This window comes from Equus asinus, chromosome 23, assembly GCF_041296235.1.
Source record: "Equus asinus isolate D_3611 breed Donkey chromosome 23, EquAss-T2T_v2, whole genome shotgun sequence".
Lineage (NCBI taxonomy): Eukaryota > Metazoa > Chordata > Mammalia > Perissodactyla > Equidae > Equus > Equus asinus.
Window position 1 is genome coordinate 57804953 of NC_091812.1, and position 16560 is coordinate 57821512.

Genomic DNA, 16560 nt, shown 5'->3' on the forward strand with positions numbered 1-16560 from the left:
GCAGTACAAATGCTGGCTCCGCCCCCTGGGGCTGTCGAAAGGGCATGGAAAATGGCAAAAGTACCACAGAGGGTAGCATGGGCTATGCTCAAGGCCACCCCTTGAGAAACTATGCTATTGGCAAGATCAGCCCACCCTGCTGCCTCTTTTCCCTCAAGGGTACCATCTTATATAGCCATAGCTACTCAAAGGTGGAGCTTCATAGCTTTCCCAACTAATGGTGAGTCTGGGGCTGGTGTCAGGGGAGAAAATGGGAAATGAGTGAATGACTGTGAGAATGGATGGTAGGGGGATTGGCAGGTGAGTGTGAAGTGTATGTCTGTCCTCCATGGAAAAGAAGGTTCCTAGACACCTAAACTAGAAGTAGGGAAAACAGTTTCCCATCCTGCCTTATGGATGCCAGGCCTACACTGCTCCTAAACAACATCCTTTGACTTAGAAGTTTGACTATTAACCTTCATGGATCGTGGAGGGAACCTCAGTGTGGAAGCACATCTTAGCTTTGCCCCTCTCTAGCAGGAATCTTAGGCAAGGTATCTGACTTACCTGAGTTTTTGTTTCTTGATCTGTAAAATAAACTTGCTTTTCATAGGGTAGTAGAATTCAATGTGATATAATGTACCCATGTGCCTAGCATAAGGTAGGTGAGAATTTAGGAGGGCATTAAAATGTGTCCTAAGTTCTCCACCCTCCATTCTCCATACCTATTCACAAAAGACCTGTTGCATGTGCCTAAAATCCTTCTAGTTGAAAGTAGAAGGGAAACAATATTCCTATTCCATTGGTGGTCTTTGTAAATGGAAATACTCCTGGGATAGATGGCCTCATAAGTCACTAATAACTCAGATTAGTCTGTGAAAGGCTTTGCTTTTCATCCAATAGAGCATGAGCCTGGATCCTTGGGGTAAGAGAGAAGGAAGAGGGCCCTTCATCTCTAAAGCACATGGGGTCCGTAAAATCCCCCTCTAGGAAGTTACATGCTGGGATCCCTTCTTCTTTCTCTTCTTCTGGAACACCATGTTATCTCATATGGTGATGGATGCTTTAGAAATGGAAAAAAAATCCTTTCTTAGTCTGTCCCATGAGAGCAGCCCTGATGACTTTTACACAATTCAAGAATGCTAGAATTCTCGAGCACTAATTTAGTTTCATCTCTTGATAGGGCACAACTGTTTTGCCAGTGAAACATGAACAGGTGTGTTCTTTTTGCTTTGGTGGTGGGGAGGAGCATAGGTGGTGGTGATTACCCTGAAAGTCCTCAAAAATGGCCCCAGGGAAGGTCAATATCTAAACGTCCTCATTTAAAAATGAACCAGCCTAGAGTAAATACTTCTCCTAAGTCAATTTCCAGGATTATTTTTACTTGATGAGTTTTCTACACCTTAAATTATTTCCTTGTATTTTTTTCCATTAAATAATTTTTATAGCTGAGAGAATTTTATTGAATATGTCCTTTTAAGATGCTAGAAAATTTAAATGTCTCAGCAGAGTTTCCAGATCATGATATTAATGTGAGTCACAAAGATGCTTTTTTATGACAAAATATTAAAGCTGTCTATTCATCCATGGGGATTTCCTCCTTTAGTTCCTCATTCTGAATTACGTCTGGCTCATCATTCATGCCTGTATCATCTGAGGCTGTGGAAACAACGTCCGTTGTTCTAGTTTTTGACACTGTGTCTGATTGCCTCATTTCTGAAGGAGTCCCCAAAAATGTGCTGCTCTCAGCGCTCTTAGAAAAAGATGTGTCTGATACGCCTTCTGATGGATGGAAGTAAGACAGAGCTGCCAGTTCTGGGTTGACAGAGTATTCACTCTGAGATGTCTTATTGTAACTGAAAAAGAAAAAATATATCAAGAATTGTTTTGATTGTGTACATTTTCAGGTCAACTCAACTTGGAAAAGCATCAGAAAAGTTAAAGCAATATATGATTTCTGTCCAATGTATTGATACTTGATATAACACTATACAAATGGATGAAGAACGTTAGACCCTAAACAGATGTGCAGTTCAGAACAGAGTTCATAGCTCTTTTGCTCCAAGGCTATCTAGAAAGGATACATATCTAGATTCTCTATATCCTTTCCAATTGACTAGGGTTATTTCTATCCCTAGACTACTATTTTAGATGTTGGGGAAAAGTTCAAGTGGATATTCCCTGTGAGACAGCCCGATGCTCCTTTCCAAATCTAGGAAATGGAGCCCAACTGGATACGTTATAGATAAATTTGGGAGTCACATTTTCCTAACAATCTACTAAAGCGAGGAGGGTGAGAGCTTCACATCACGTATGTTATGAAGACTCCAGAGGTCTGTAGACTTACTTCTGCAACTTCACTTTGTACAACATGGCACTACCGATTGCCAAGAGGGTGACGAGGAGGAAGAGGGTCAGCAGTGAGATGCCCAGCATTAATTTTAACTTGACTTCCTGTAGCTCTGCCAGTTTGTCTTCATTTGTAGCATTCACATCAGAGCCTGAGAGGAAAGAAAGAAAATGCAATGGAAAAGAGTAACTGTGCTCAGCATGAGTTCCTGGAGGAGTGAGGATTGCAAAGCAATGGCTGAGAGTAGTGATCATCACTCCGGATGGTGAGGTGATGATCCGGAGTGATGATCACTACTCTCTCCTCCTACCCTCACGCGCTGCAAAGGCAGCTGCAGGCTACTCCCCATGGTTAACTACTCTTAACTTTTTTTCAGGTTTTTAATGATTTCATTGAGGTCATGTTGGTGGATAACATTGTGTAAATTTAACTTTTTCTGTTTAACCTTCACAGCAATCCTGGAGGAGCCATCCTTAGATCCATTTTACAGGATCATGGAAGCTTATGAATTTGCCCATGGCACCTGGGTAGTAAGTGGCAAAATCTGGTTTCAAACCCAGATTACCACATGTTAAAATATGTATGTAGCCGACTTCCTCCTTGATTAATAAAAAGTAGTTCAAGACTCTGAAGAGATTACTATTAAAAATGTGATGAATTTACACACACGGGATTAGTCCTTTGGGAGAGAAAGATGCAATTCCACTGCTGGGCCATGCATTAAGTTTTCTTTTAAACTAAAAGGATGGTGTATTAGATGCTTTCTCCATGAAGCTTAAGAACTGAATTTACCATTTTATTACTGAGATCAAACCTAATGTACTTGATATTAAAAAAAAGAAATGGAAACTTACTTAACTTTCTAAGTTATGTAATAAAAATCATGTCTGGATCTAGAGATGTCAAAAGCTATTTTACTAAATCTATCAATGGAAATATATCTTTACTGCCAAATTTTATATTTTCCTGAATATGTGTCTGACTTAATAGACACATTTATTTAATGGTGACTTTAAATGACCCGTTGATATTTCTCCCCCTTTCCCCAACTTCCTTCCACCCAAAAGTTCCAAGGGTTTCATTATTTTCTAAGTAATGATGGTTTAGGAATAAGCAATGACAAGCTCCCATGTCTATATTTTCTGATTTTTAAAAATTGTAATTGTCTAAGTGTGATTGTATGCCAAGGGTTAATGAAATGTGTACAATTGTCAATGACTGATATCTTGACTTTGAGGCGGATTATTTGGGGAATAGCCAAACTAACGATGTTTAAGTGGGCTGTGCTCTGAATTGCTTTGCTAATCCTTAAAAGCGTTTTTGTAAAGAGTTGTGCAGGTAGTACATTTTGTTCATCAAGGTGATGGTCAAAACTAGAGAAGGGTTTGGAATTCCTGACCATTGGAAATTACAGAAAAGGTAATTCCCACTTTGGCCAGGTTTTCTCTCTAAGCCTCAGTTTCCTCATCTGTAAAATGGAGATAATACCAACTTCATGGAGTTGCTGTGAGGACTGACATGATAATGTATGGAAAGCACCTGGGATGTAGTTTGTGCTCAATATGTGACAGAAAATCAGTCATTCTCAATTTAATTACTTGGAAAGACAAAATATTTCTAAAGTGGCACGCCATTTGTCATTCTTATACATAGCTTTTCTAAACAAAGAAGACGCATTCCATTTTCTCAAAGTACCACAGGCAAGCATCTGTACTTGTCAAATAGTCAAGTGCAAAACTGAAGTGACCATCCTTAGATGTATTACCAGGTGCCATTTCTTTTTCAATGGTTTATTTGTAGGACTGAGGTTTGGGGGAAATTAATATATTGCCTTGTCATAAAATTTGCCATTCAAATCAGCAGTTCTTTTACTCAGATATAACTAATTATGAATTATAATAAAAACGACTTCATTCGGCAGCAGGAATGCTCTCATTCATTGCTGCTGGGAATGCAAAATGGTGTAGCCACTTTGGAAGACAGTTGGGTAGCTTCTCACAAAGTTAAACACAGTCTTACCAGATGATTCAGCAGTCACGACCCTTGATACTTCCTGAAATGAGCTGAAAACTTATGTCCACACAAAAACCTACGCATGACTGTTTATAGCAGCTTTATTCATTATTGCCAAAAATTGGAAGCAGTCGAGATGTCCTTCAACAGGTGAATGGATAAACAAACTGGTACATCCAGACAGTGCAATATTACTCAGTGATAAAATCAATGAACTATCAAGCCACGCAAAAACATGGAGGAATCTTGAATGCGTATTACTAAGCAAAAGCAGCCAGTCTGAAAAGGCTACATACGTATGTCTCCAACTGTATGTCATTCTGGAGAAGACAAAACTATAGAGGCAGTGAAAAGGTCAGTGGTTGCCAGGAGTTGGGAGGAGGGACAAATGGATAGGTGGAGCATAGGGGGTTTTTAGGGCAGTGAAACTACTCTGATTGTAATGGTGGACACATGCCGTTAAACATCTGTCAGAACCCCTAGAATTGTACAAAGAGTGGACCTTAATGTAAACTATAGACTTTATTTAATAATAATGTATCAGTATTGGCTCACAAATTGTAAAAAATGTACTACACCAATGCAAGATATTAATAATAGGGCAAACTGAGCAGGGAGCATCTAGGAGAACTCTCTGTACTTTCTGCTCAAGTTTTCTGTCAGTCCAAAGCTGCTCCAAAAAAAAAAATAGTTCTATTAAGAAAACCCCCACATTCTATATATCATTCCCCTCCCTACTCCTCCATTTGGTTTATCTGTTTCAGGAACAGAAGTTACAAAACAGGAGGATGGAAACAGTCATCTGCAATATGGTAACTGGAGAACAGTACTTTCCTAAGTCAGTAAATGTCCTCTCTGATACGGTGTTAGCCTCCATGCTACCCTCTAAGCTACACTATAACTCACTAGGGAAAACAGTATCACCATGCAGGCACTAAAATGTGTGTGAGTATCCATTTAATTGAAATATTTTGTTCTTACTTGGAATTGGTTGAAATAATTCATTTTTTCCATCATTTTCCTCACTGGTTGTTGCATTTAGAGCTGTTAAAACAATAAATTGGTGTTATGGTAAACAAAGCTCACTTACTAAAATTATTGTATGTGTGTATAATATATACAGTTTATTCTCGTTATTCATGGTAGTTACGTTCTATGAAGCCACATGTACACTGAACTAGTAAATACTGAACTGCCGCTCCTAAGGGAAATACAGGGTGAGGTTCCTGAGAGTCTCTGGTCACATTTTCATCAACCCATCCATGCACGACCTTGTTTTATGTATGTTTCTGTTTAAAAACGCTTTATTCAGTATATGTTGCGGATTCATTCATATTGAACTCGTAGTCAACAACACTATAACTCATGCTTGAGCGAAGCTTATCTAACACACACACATCCTCTCCACAAGGTGCATCGCAGCCTTCTTGTGCTTAGGAGCACTAACCAGCATTTTAATACTACACTTGGGGGCCAGTTTGAATAGCAAAATCACCAACAGAAAGCACAAAAATGCAAAACACATAGCAGTAAAAGGACACTTATTTACTGTACAAGAGCTGAAAAAAGCATCCAGAGTGTTGCCTTGTTCCACCTCCACTGGAAACATGAGTGTCAGGCAGCGAAAATCTGTTGCTGCTCTGTGTATGTCTGCAAATGACCATGAAAGTGCAAGTATTGATTTGGGGGATTACAAATAAATTTCAGGTGTAGATAAGTTCACAAATACAGAATCTGCAAATAATGAGGATCGACTGAATATGGTATTTCACATTTATGACACTTGCTTATATGTGTGTGATACATGAATTACATTTATACATGCATGCATCTATATGTGATATATAAATTACATTTATACATGCATACATATATGATAGGCATGTTAAATTTATACATCATGCCTATATATTTATGAGATATACATTACTTTTATGCGTGCATATATTTTGATATCTGCTTTGCATTTATTCATGCATCTCCATGTGCTTATGTGCATACTGCTCTAAACACAAAGAGGGACTATATTGGGCAAGAGCCTTATTTAATATTTTTAATCATAACTATATTAAATGACTAGATTACAACATTTGTAGGGGAATAAAACTTTTGGCGGGAGAATCAGAAAATGTGTGACACTTGATCAACTTTCTGGGTTTGTTTTACATTTTTTATTACATGTGATGACGGCAGCAAAATGTTGACATTAATTCTCAGTATTAGAACTATGTACACTGACCTTGGCTTTCTTACATAAGCCTTTAGAAAACCAGAACATTTTCCCAGCTACCTAACTACTATGAGTTTACCTTTCGCTAAATTTGTCCAAAATTCAGGCTCATTTTGACCCTGGGTGGATTCTGTTTAGAAAACAAAATAGAAGATAACAAAATAAGGTAATTTGGCTTTAGTAGATTAGTGATAGAACATTCGTTCATTCATTTGTTAGTTTAGTCATTTAACAATAATACTTTTAGTTCCTGCCCTGTGCCACCAAGACACAGGTCTTATGTTCAAGGAATACACTCTCAGTTTGGGAGGCAGACAAGCATCACTGATAATTATGTTGCAGGATAATGAGGACTTTAATAGAAATGCACAGGTGGTTTTCAGAGGGACCTAATTCAGGTTGCAAAGGCCAGAATCCCTTCGAATGGGAGCTGATGCTGCCATATAGGCTTAGAGGACTAGAAACTGCCAGGCAAACAAGGGGAGGGAGAGGTCATTCCACTGTGCACAAACTCAAGAGTCATGAGCAGGGTCAGTAAGCTCTGAGAGCTTCAGGCAGTCTGGAGTGAAGAATGTGGATGGGGAATGTGACCAGAGATGAGACTGGAAAGTTCTTGAATGGTCAGATCATTTCGGACTTGAATGCCTAGTTAAGAAGTTAGAACATGACCCCAAACCTAGTAGTAAATTACTAAAGATATTTAAGAAGGGGGATACCAGAATGATCAGATTTCTATTTTTAAACTTATGAAAAAAGTGAATGTTTAAAAAAAATTTTAGTAGTGTTAAAGATGCAAACGAATTCATAGTAATCATATAGAAACATACTTGGATTGCATGAACAGGAGAAAACAGGGTTTCATGTAACGACAGGTCCATTGCCTTCAATTAGACCACTCATTCAAAACTTTAGAGGAAGCCATCCTGGGTTCATAGGGTTTAACAAATATTTTATAGGGAACAATATTCTTGGCAAGAGAGTAAAATGATGATTTTGATTTTGCAACCTCTCACTCCCAACACCCCCGGCAAAATAATTTTAGGAAACACTAATAATTGACTCTAATGAGACAAGTTTATTCCTCAAGCAGGTAGAAATTTTACATTATGAATAAAAAATTATATTAAAATGTATTAAGTATGTTTATATAAATATAAATTTATATTTAATGTAAATCTATAGTTAGTATAAACATAAATGTAATACATTTTATTAAAATAAAATCATTTTAAAAGACCTCACTTCCCATCCCTGGTCAGGTAAATCTGAAAACTGACTCTTAGATTTTCACTGTTTAAAAGATTTTAGAGGGCAGGCCCCGTGGCCGAGTGGTTAAGTTTGCGCATTCTGTTGCAGGGGGCCCAGTGTTTCGTTGGTTCAAATCCTGGGCGCGGACATGGCACTGCTCATCAAACCATGCTGAGGCGGCATCCCACATGCCACAACTAGAAGGACCCACAACTAAGAATATACAACTATGTACCGGGGGACTTTGGGGAGAAAAAGGAAAAAAATAAAATCTTAAAAAAAACAAAAAGATTTTAGAGTGACTGAATTGCAGCGGTACAAATTCTTTGAGCATGCTATTAGTCTATGAAATACTCAGAGGAGTGAAACCGAAATTTTTAAGTGATATAATGATATGCTCCAGGTATGACTACTGTGTAGTAACTTTAATACTTGGAATATTATTTTCAGTGGGTTCTTCAAAAGTTTCTTCTTCATTGGTGACACTTTCAGGAGGTGCTGTGGTTGTTTCATTGACAAGCTGATCTAGGAAAAGGGATAATGGATTATCAGCATGTAAAGATATTGATGCGACATCTGTGATTAGGCATATTTTTAAGCGAAAAAATGGAACAAAGAAAAGGAGACAGGAAAAAAGAGAAAAAGATGTTGACATTTTCCTGAGGTAACTTAAAAGAGGGGAGAGAAGAGGGCATTGAGGAGTAAAGTTTTTATGATACTGGGTTGCCTGAAGTGGGATTAATATGCCACTAATTTGCAAGAGAGAGAATAAACTGGAAGCGTGGGGCCACAGGCCTCCTCTGGAGGTGAGGAAGACCTGTTGGATGAGACACATTGGCTTCAGCTGGCTCCCTGCACAGGCCCTGAAGTGATATTCTCAGCCTAGGGCAGCTTGGTTGCTGGTGTGTAATGACACAGAAGACGGAGGTAGCATCAGCATCCTAGTAAATTGGAAACGTATGCAGTCTAACTACTCAGGACAGAGTTTTGGACTTAACGATCTGTGGCTACAAATCGAGTATTTTCAGGCCTGATTTAGTATATTTCTCAGTCTATAATGTGTCCCTCTGGAGACATGTCGGTAATGTATTTGGGAACAATTGTGACTGGAGAACCATTTTTTTTTCCCCATGAAGTTGGCCATTTCAGTTAACTTGGCTTAATACAGGAATCAGTAAAGTACAGGCGATCTCACCATAGGAGGAGTTGACAGAGAGGCAGAATTAATTCATACTGAGCCTACAAACAGCACCATTACAGGTATCTTGTTGGCAAAAACAGAATGGAAAGGAGACTCTATTAACAGAGGTGACACTGATCCCGGCAGGACTTCACAATTGATACGTAATCCTTAAATTCTGCAACCCTCATACTCTATTTTGGAGAAAAGTGTCTGGATTGCCTCAGCTCCTCTCCTTGCCCTCAGAGTCTTAGGGACTAAAAGAATCATTACTCAAATTATTCTGGAGATTTCCATCTCCTTGAGGGACTTGTTCTTCTAGAATGTCCCCACCATGTCAGTATGTCTCCCTCTGTCAGAGCCGCATTTAAAATGACAACGATTTCTTGTCCCATCCAACTTCCTTTGACAATCCTTTGGGGACCTGAATTGTGGGAATAGAAGTTAGGGTATTAAAATCTCTTCCATGGGTCCTGTGGTCCTCAATAATCCATCTCCTAAAGGAATTTGAGGTCCCCAGTCTGTTTGAGAGCTGGCTCCCTGTGTCTTGTCCTAAACAACTCAAGATGTTGTTAGCTGTGTACAAGCAAAATTCCTGTAAGTGATTTGTTAATTAACGTACGCCCTTGAAATGTCCCTATCTAATTTATGTCCCAAGATTTGGAATTGCTCAAAATATTCCATTATTGTCAAGTGGCTCTATTAATAATTAGGCATTACTGAGTCAGGCTTTTCCCAATATTGAAATTGCGATAGCCAGAAACCTTCTCTTCCCTATTTAGTTTCATCCTCTTTTCCTTGTCTTCTGTTTTATGCTTGTGTGTTTCATAGATATGAACTGTTGACACCACAAGGTGAAGATGTGGCATGTGTACTTTGGAGACTTTTAATGGCCTCCAAAGTCAGATGCTGGCAATAGTTTTACCTACCAAATAGTTAACGCTTGGTGGAAAGATGCGAAAAGGAAATAAGACCATTTGAAGCTGAAGGTATAAAGCAGAAAGGAGTAAAAATGTGGGTCTAAGAAAGACATCCAATTTTCTAGAGTCCTAAATTTAGTTATTATTTGATTTTTCTTTCCATGCAAACCAAAGCTATGAGGCTAAGAAATGTAAGAAGCTCCTTGCCTTCCGAATTTATCAGTGCAATGGACATGCTATCTCCTTATTTAGGAACTAAGACTCCTTGACCTTTTTCCTATCCAAGACCCTCTGTGCTCTTGTGAAATCTTGCTTTAAGGGCTTTTCAATATTTGCATTGGCGCCTTTCAGTACTTACAGTTTTTAAAAGCAAAATTCAGATCGGTTGTTGCTCTCACGGATATTTCAGAGTGGGTGCCATTGGGATTTTGCGTCGTGAACACATCTGCAAGTGTAAGACCAAAAGTTTTCAGCAGCTAGCTAAACTTGTTCCTTTACACTATTCCTCATCTGATTTTTTTTAAACATATGCACTAATTCCAAGAAAAGAACAATAAAGTATTTGGGACATTCTTCCTCTACTAAATAAAGTGGAGCAAGGGTCAAAAATTCATAGGGAAAAAAGCTAAACTAGTATCCTTCTGCTAAGTGACTCTTTCTGAGAAGAAATTACTGAAGAAATTGTGGAAAAACATATATAAGTGCGTAACAGGTGCTGAAGTAGATTTATAGATGTGTATTAGTATCACCGTTTGTACTGACATGATCAAAGAGCCAAGTAAGAAGCATTTGTTTGCCTTGAACCTTCTGTTAGACTGTGGAACAGTTCAGCTTGAAAAGCATGTACTTTAATAACAATCAGGGTCTCCCGTCTGCATTCACATTCATGTATGCACATGGAAAATCCTGCTCTGAAGAGTTGTCAGTGGGGCTGATTGCAATTCAAAACTACTGGGCATATCCACCCAACCAGAGTCAAAGTAAACTGGACCAAGATGGCAGGCTGAACATGCATACACGTCTCCTCTTTCCAAAATCTTATGAGATGACAAAATTTTATACACACGTGAATGTATATACGTGTTTAATACGTACATACATATTCATTCTCCCCAGCACACACACACACAAAAACAGTGCCCTTAATATACCATAATTTTTGAGGAATTTCTGAGCTAGATTTATGGAGAAATAAAAGGAAATCACAGCCCAACATTCATGTTATGAGTTATGAAACTACAGAAATCAAATTTATTAATTATTAATTTATGTAATTTATAGTTATATTTTATATAATTTATTAAAATTAATTTATAATTGGAGCTGGCCCCGTGGCCGAGTGGTTATGTTTGCGTGCTCTGCTGCAGGCGGCCCAGTGTTTCGTTGGTTCGAATCCTGGGCGCGGACATGGCACTGCTCATCAAACCACGCTGAGGCAGCGTCCCACATGCCACAACTAGAAGGACCCACAACTAAGAATATACAACTATGTACCGGGGGGCTTTGGGGAGAAAAAGGAAAAAATAAAATCTTTAAAAAAAATTAATTTATAATTAATTTTTGCAGAGAAAGACAGATCAAAGAAACATTAAAAAGATAGTAATTGACCCAATTACAAATGAGAGTTTAGACTATATTAAATGTGAGTTTCACGTGAGTAGGGCATTGGTGGTAGACATTTGGCAATCCTCCTTGAAAAATATAAAGTTTTATGCCTATTTTATGCCATATACAGAAATAATTGGACTTAAGATGTAAGAGTCGAAATAAAAATATGAAATTACTCAAAAAATTAGGAACATAATTTAGTATCTTGCCTTGGGTAAGGCCTATCTAAGCAAGATCCAAAAGGCAGAAATTATAAAGAAATTAAGAATTGATTTTATAAAATCTGAAGTTTTCTCTGTGATTAAGATAGCTAAACAGATTTAAAGATAAGCAACAGCCTGGGAGAAAATACTTGCTACTTTTACTATAGAGAAAAGATTAATATACTAAATAAAAAAGAGCCCCTACAAATAAATGAAAACATAACCTAATACAAAAATGGGCAAAGGATATGAACAAGCAAATCATGGAAGTAGAAATAAAAATGCACATAAATACAAAGAAATACTCAATTTCACAGGTAGTCAGAGTGCAAATTGAAACTGATGAAAATTTATTCACAAAACATGATTAATAACGTTCACTGTAGATGAGATTGTGGGGCATTCTTGGGGGATGTAAATTGGTAGATACTTTTTGGAGAGCAACTTGGTGATATCTATCAATATTTTAAAAGATTTACCCTTTATTCAGCAATTCCAGCACTTGGTATCAATCAAAAGAGAACACCCAAGTGTCCACGAAAAGAATGTACAAGGAAAAAACTGCACCTGATCTAATTCCTTAATAAAATAGTGGATAAATTATGGCACATCATTTTATGGAATACTAGTCATGAAAAATAATGAGGCAGATGTGAAAAGAGCTCCAGAGATGTTGAATGAGAAAAGCAAGTTATAATACAATTCTTTAGTATGACCCCACTTATGTTTTTTATATATGTGTGTGTTTATGTATATAAGAAAGATTTTTTGTTTGTTTGTTTTGCTGAGGAAGATTAGCCCTGAGCTAACATATGTGCCAGTCTTCCTCTACTTTATATGTGGGATGCCACCACAGTGTGACTGATGAGTGGTGTAGGTCCCTGCCTGGGATCTGAACCCACAAACCAGGACCGCCAAAGCAGAATGTGCTGAGCTTAACCACTGTGCCACGGGGTCAGCCCCAAGATTTTTTTCTTTCATCAAAGTAATCATCAGGCTCTTGATTTATTTACCCTTTGGTTAATTCAAAATAGAGAGACATCCTGAAAAGGAACTGACTGCACCATTCTGCACACAGTGGAGGAAGCCTGGAGGTGGACAGACTAGACCCCCCTCCTGACTCTGCTTCTTAGTAGCAATGAAACCTGGCAATTGACCTCTCTGAGCATCAGGGGCTTTTTTCACCTACAAACAGGGAACGTCGATTCGTTAAAGAAAAAACAGAAAATACGACTTAGGCATTAGCGTTTCCAAAATGCTTGAGTGTATGTATATATATAGATATATCTCTCTATATAGATATATCTTGATTGTATTTCTATTCTTTTTTGACTGACCTTAATACAGATCCCAGGATAATTAGATTTAATCTTGATTTTTAAATTTTTATCAAGAACTTATGAACTTTTCACTTTTTAGAATGGTGGACCTTATACAGACATGGAAAGAAAGTCCACGTGAGGAATGGTAAATAAACTAAAGTTTCATAGACCTTCCAAACATCTCAAAGTCATCCTGTTATGGGTGGAATTTTGGCCCACCCAAAGACAGGTTCTAGTCCTACCCCCAGTACCTCTGACAGTGACCTAATTTGAGAATGGGATCATTGAAGATGTATTTGGTTAAGATGAAGTCACCGTGGTGTGGGATGGGTTCCTAATCCGATGTGAATAGTGTTCTTCTGAGAAGAGAGAAATGTGGACACAGACACACAGGAAGAACATCGTGAAAATGGAGGCAGAGACTGGAGTTCTGCTGCCACAAGCCAAGGAACGCCTGGGGCTCCCAGAGGCTGGAAGAGGATAGGAAAGCTCCTCGCCCAGAGGCTTTGGTGAGGGCCTGGCATGGCCCAAAGTTTGATTTTTGATTTCTGGCCTCCGGAACTGTGAGAGAATAAATTTTGGTTGCTTTGGGCCACCCAGATTGTGGTACTTTGTTTCAGCAGCCCCAGGAAACTTGACAGACATCTCCAAATAAATCCTGGTGAACTCATCATAAATGAGGTCCATCGTTACCAATGTGAATAAATAACCATAATGCCATGATGAACCCTATGTCAATTATAGACCGTTACCAACAGAACCTTGTTAAAGTTCATCTCATCTCATGAAAAAAGTTGTAGGAAATAAGAATTTCATTTTACACACTGAAAAGTCTAAGTTAGAATTTAAGAAGTAGGAAATAAAGTGATTATTGGAGTTTTAAAAAGAGTTAAAAATAAACCAGTATAATCAGCTTCATATATGTACGGCTATTAACTTTAAAGACTTACATTGTTTTATATCTTTATAATAATTGCCACTTTTCTCATTAGCAGGAGTATTATCCTCATTTGCTAGTTCCTCTTTATTATCTTCTTCAGCTACAGGCATCATCATATCAGGCTCTGAAAAAAGCATGACATACCATAGATCAGAAATACAGTCGTCCCTCGGTATCCGCAGGGGATCCGTTCCAGGATGTCCACCAGATATCAAAACCCGCGGGTGCTCCAGTATCCTTGGTCGGCCCTCAGTATCCGACGGTTCCGCATCCGCGGATTCAACCAACTGCGGATTGTAAACAGTACAATCCGATCAGCAGTTGGTTGAATCCGCGGATGCGGAACCGACAGCTATGGAGTCCCTACTGTATGTTGATTTCTTTTACTACTTTCTTGTTCTAACTGCATTTTTTCACAAAGTATTTGAGGCAGAGATTTAAAATCTAAATTATACCATATTTCCAACAATAAACTTTATATCGTCCTAAGGAACATTCCCACGTACCAATTTTCTAGGATAATGGGTCATCTTTCTCAGCTACCATTTCTGTGAAAGCTTTAAATGCTTACTCACCTTCACTTTTGGGAGTAAAGTCGCTAGTCTGTGAGGAGAAAACCCCGGGTAAAAAAAGATACAATATAAAATTCATTGGGAAAACGATGTGCTTTCTCCAGTAACCTACTGCGTCTCCTCCGAATTTCCTGTCTCTGGCTCAGCAGGTCCTGTGCCCAGAGAGGACATTATGACGTCACTGCCAAACGGAGGTCGGAATCCTGGCGAGGAATCTCCAAAAGCTTCGACTCAGCCTGATGTCTATTTTACCTTCGGTACTAGGATGGTTTTTTAGTTTTTTAAAAATAAACCATTGTTAAGATTGTCTTTGAAAATTAAGACATACGTTTTCATGAAATAATGTGAATTATTGCCCCTGGGCTTTAAAGAACCACTAATATGGTTGATAGTAAAATGAGAACAGACCTTTTTGGTTTTCAAAGCATTACAATATTGTATGTTGTTTTAGATTACTGCAATCAAACTGTTAAAAACTCATCAGAGATACTAAGATTCAAGGCAAATTTGCTGCAAGTTCTGATTCATAGGCTATCTGAACTATAATTCTTTAGGAAAAGTTTTTGAAACTCATCTTTGTTGGGTTTTAAGACCTATATTCTTTATGAAATTAATATATTTGTTTTGCTTAAGACTTTTTTTAACAATGAAACCCATCTTTTACCTCACATGCAGATTGAGAAAATTACCTAATATTTAGTTAGAAGAGTACTTAGGCATAGGTAATATTCTCCACATATTTCTCATATAATAACTCACATAGTGAGCAATAAAGGCAAGAAATCAAATGGACAATATCACCAATATTGCTTTTCATGATATTAAAGGATCACCAAACTTCCCTTCTCTCAATTTTAATTATTGTTGAGGGATACCTCTCAGGGTTAGAGAACATTCATAATTAAAATGACACAAGCATCAGGGAAAAAGCGTGAATTTAAGAAGACTTGAAGGTTTTTTTCAGTGTAATGAATGCTCACAAATTACGTCCAACCTATGGTCTCCACTGGGCATACCTGATGGACTGGAGAGGGAGCTCCCCAGGAAGCGAACAGCAGAGGAGGGTGAGGGGAGGTGAGAGGACGACTCCTCAAGGAGGAGATGGTCAGGATCAGAGCCTTGGTCAACCAAAGGGCGGTGGTCCTGTGTGTAGCACTGGTTTTCTTTCAGGTCTTCTAGCCCATTCTTAGGTGAGCGCTGGCAGGTGGAGAAGAGGTGTGAGTAAAGAGCAAGCAGGCCTCTGGGACCATTTACTTGGGTATCTGTCTAACAGACTGCAACACAGAAAAGGAGAGAGACCTGAAGCAAGGACGCCCCAGGTCGCTGCAAACACAGCTTGGGATGATGCAGCTCAGCCATCATGAAACTTGGCAGAAAACACAGGCTCCCGGGGGAGAGGGGGCAGCCAATGGAACTACTGGTGGTATCTGGTGATGTTCTGGAGAAACATTACCACAATAGGCTCAAAGGCTGGCACAATGCTTGGCACGTAACAGGTGCTTGAAAAATGAGTGAAAACAACACTTTATTCAGTTCAGGAAGCACTTCAGTACCAAAAGTCAACTACGCGTTTTCTAATGACAACAAAACAAAAATCTCTTGGTTGTTTTATCATCTATGCCTATCTCTGCTGAATCCTCTGATATTCTTAGGATAGTTATCTTTATTTTCTGATGTGACAAATTCTCTCTACAGGTAATTGAGTTGGTAGAGTACAGCTATGGTAGATTTTTTTTAAACATTGGATTTCATGAGACTAGGTTTGTTTAAAAGTTGATTCTAATTTTCCTTTATCCTATGATCAGTACCCTTTCTAGGTGTTATGGGTTGAATCATGTCCCCCCAAATTCATATGTTGGAGTCTTAACCCCCCAGTACCTCAGAATGTGACCACGTTTGGAGATGGGGTCATTGCACATGCAATTAGTTAAGATGAGGACAAACTGAAGTAGGGTGGGCCCCTAATATGATGCGACTGGTTTCCTACAGAATAGG

The 16560-nt window shown here is 38.5% G+C and overlaps 1 protein-coding gene across 1 annotated transcript; it reads right to left on the minus strand.

Moving 5' to 3' along the window:
• Positions 1-1555: 1555 nt before the first annotated feature.
• Positions 1556-14644, minus strand: EQTN (equatorin). The gene is given in 7 exon segments (XM_070495698.1): positions 1556-1835; positions 2327-2480; positions 5324-5386; positions 6652-6702; positions 10279-10365; positions 14004-14117; positions 14569-14644. Coding segments are annotated over 7 exon segments (825 nt in total).
• Positions 14645-16560: the final 1916 nt, after the last annotated feature.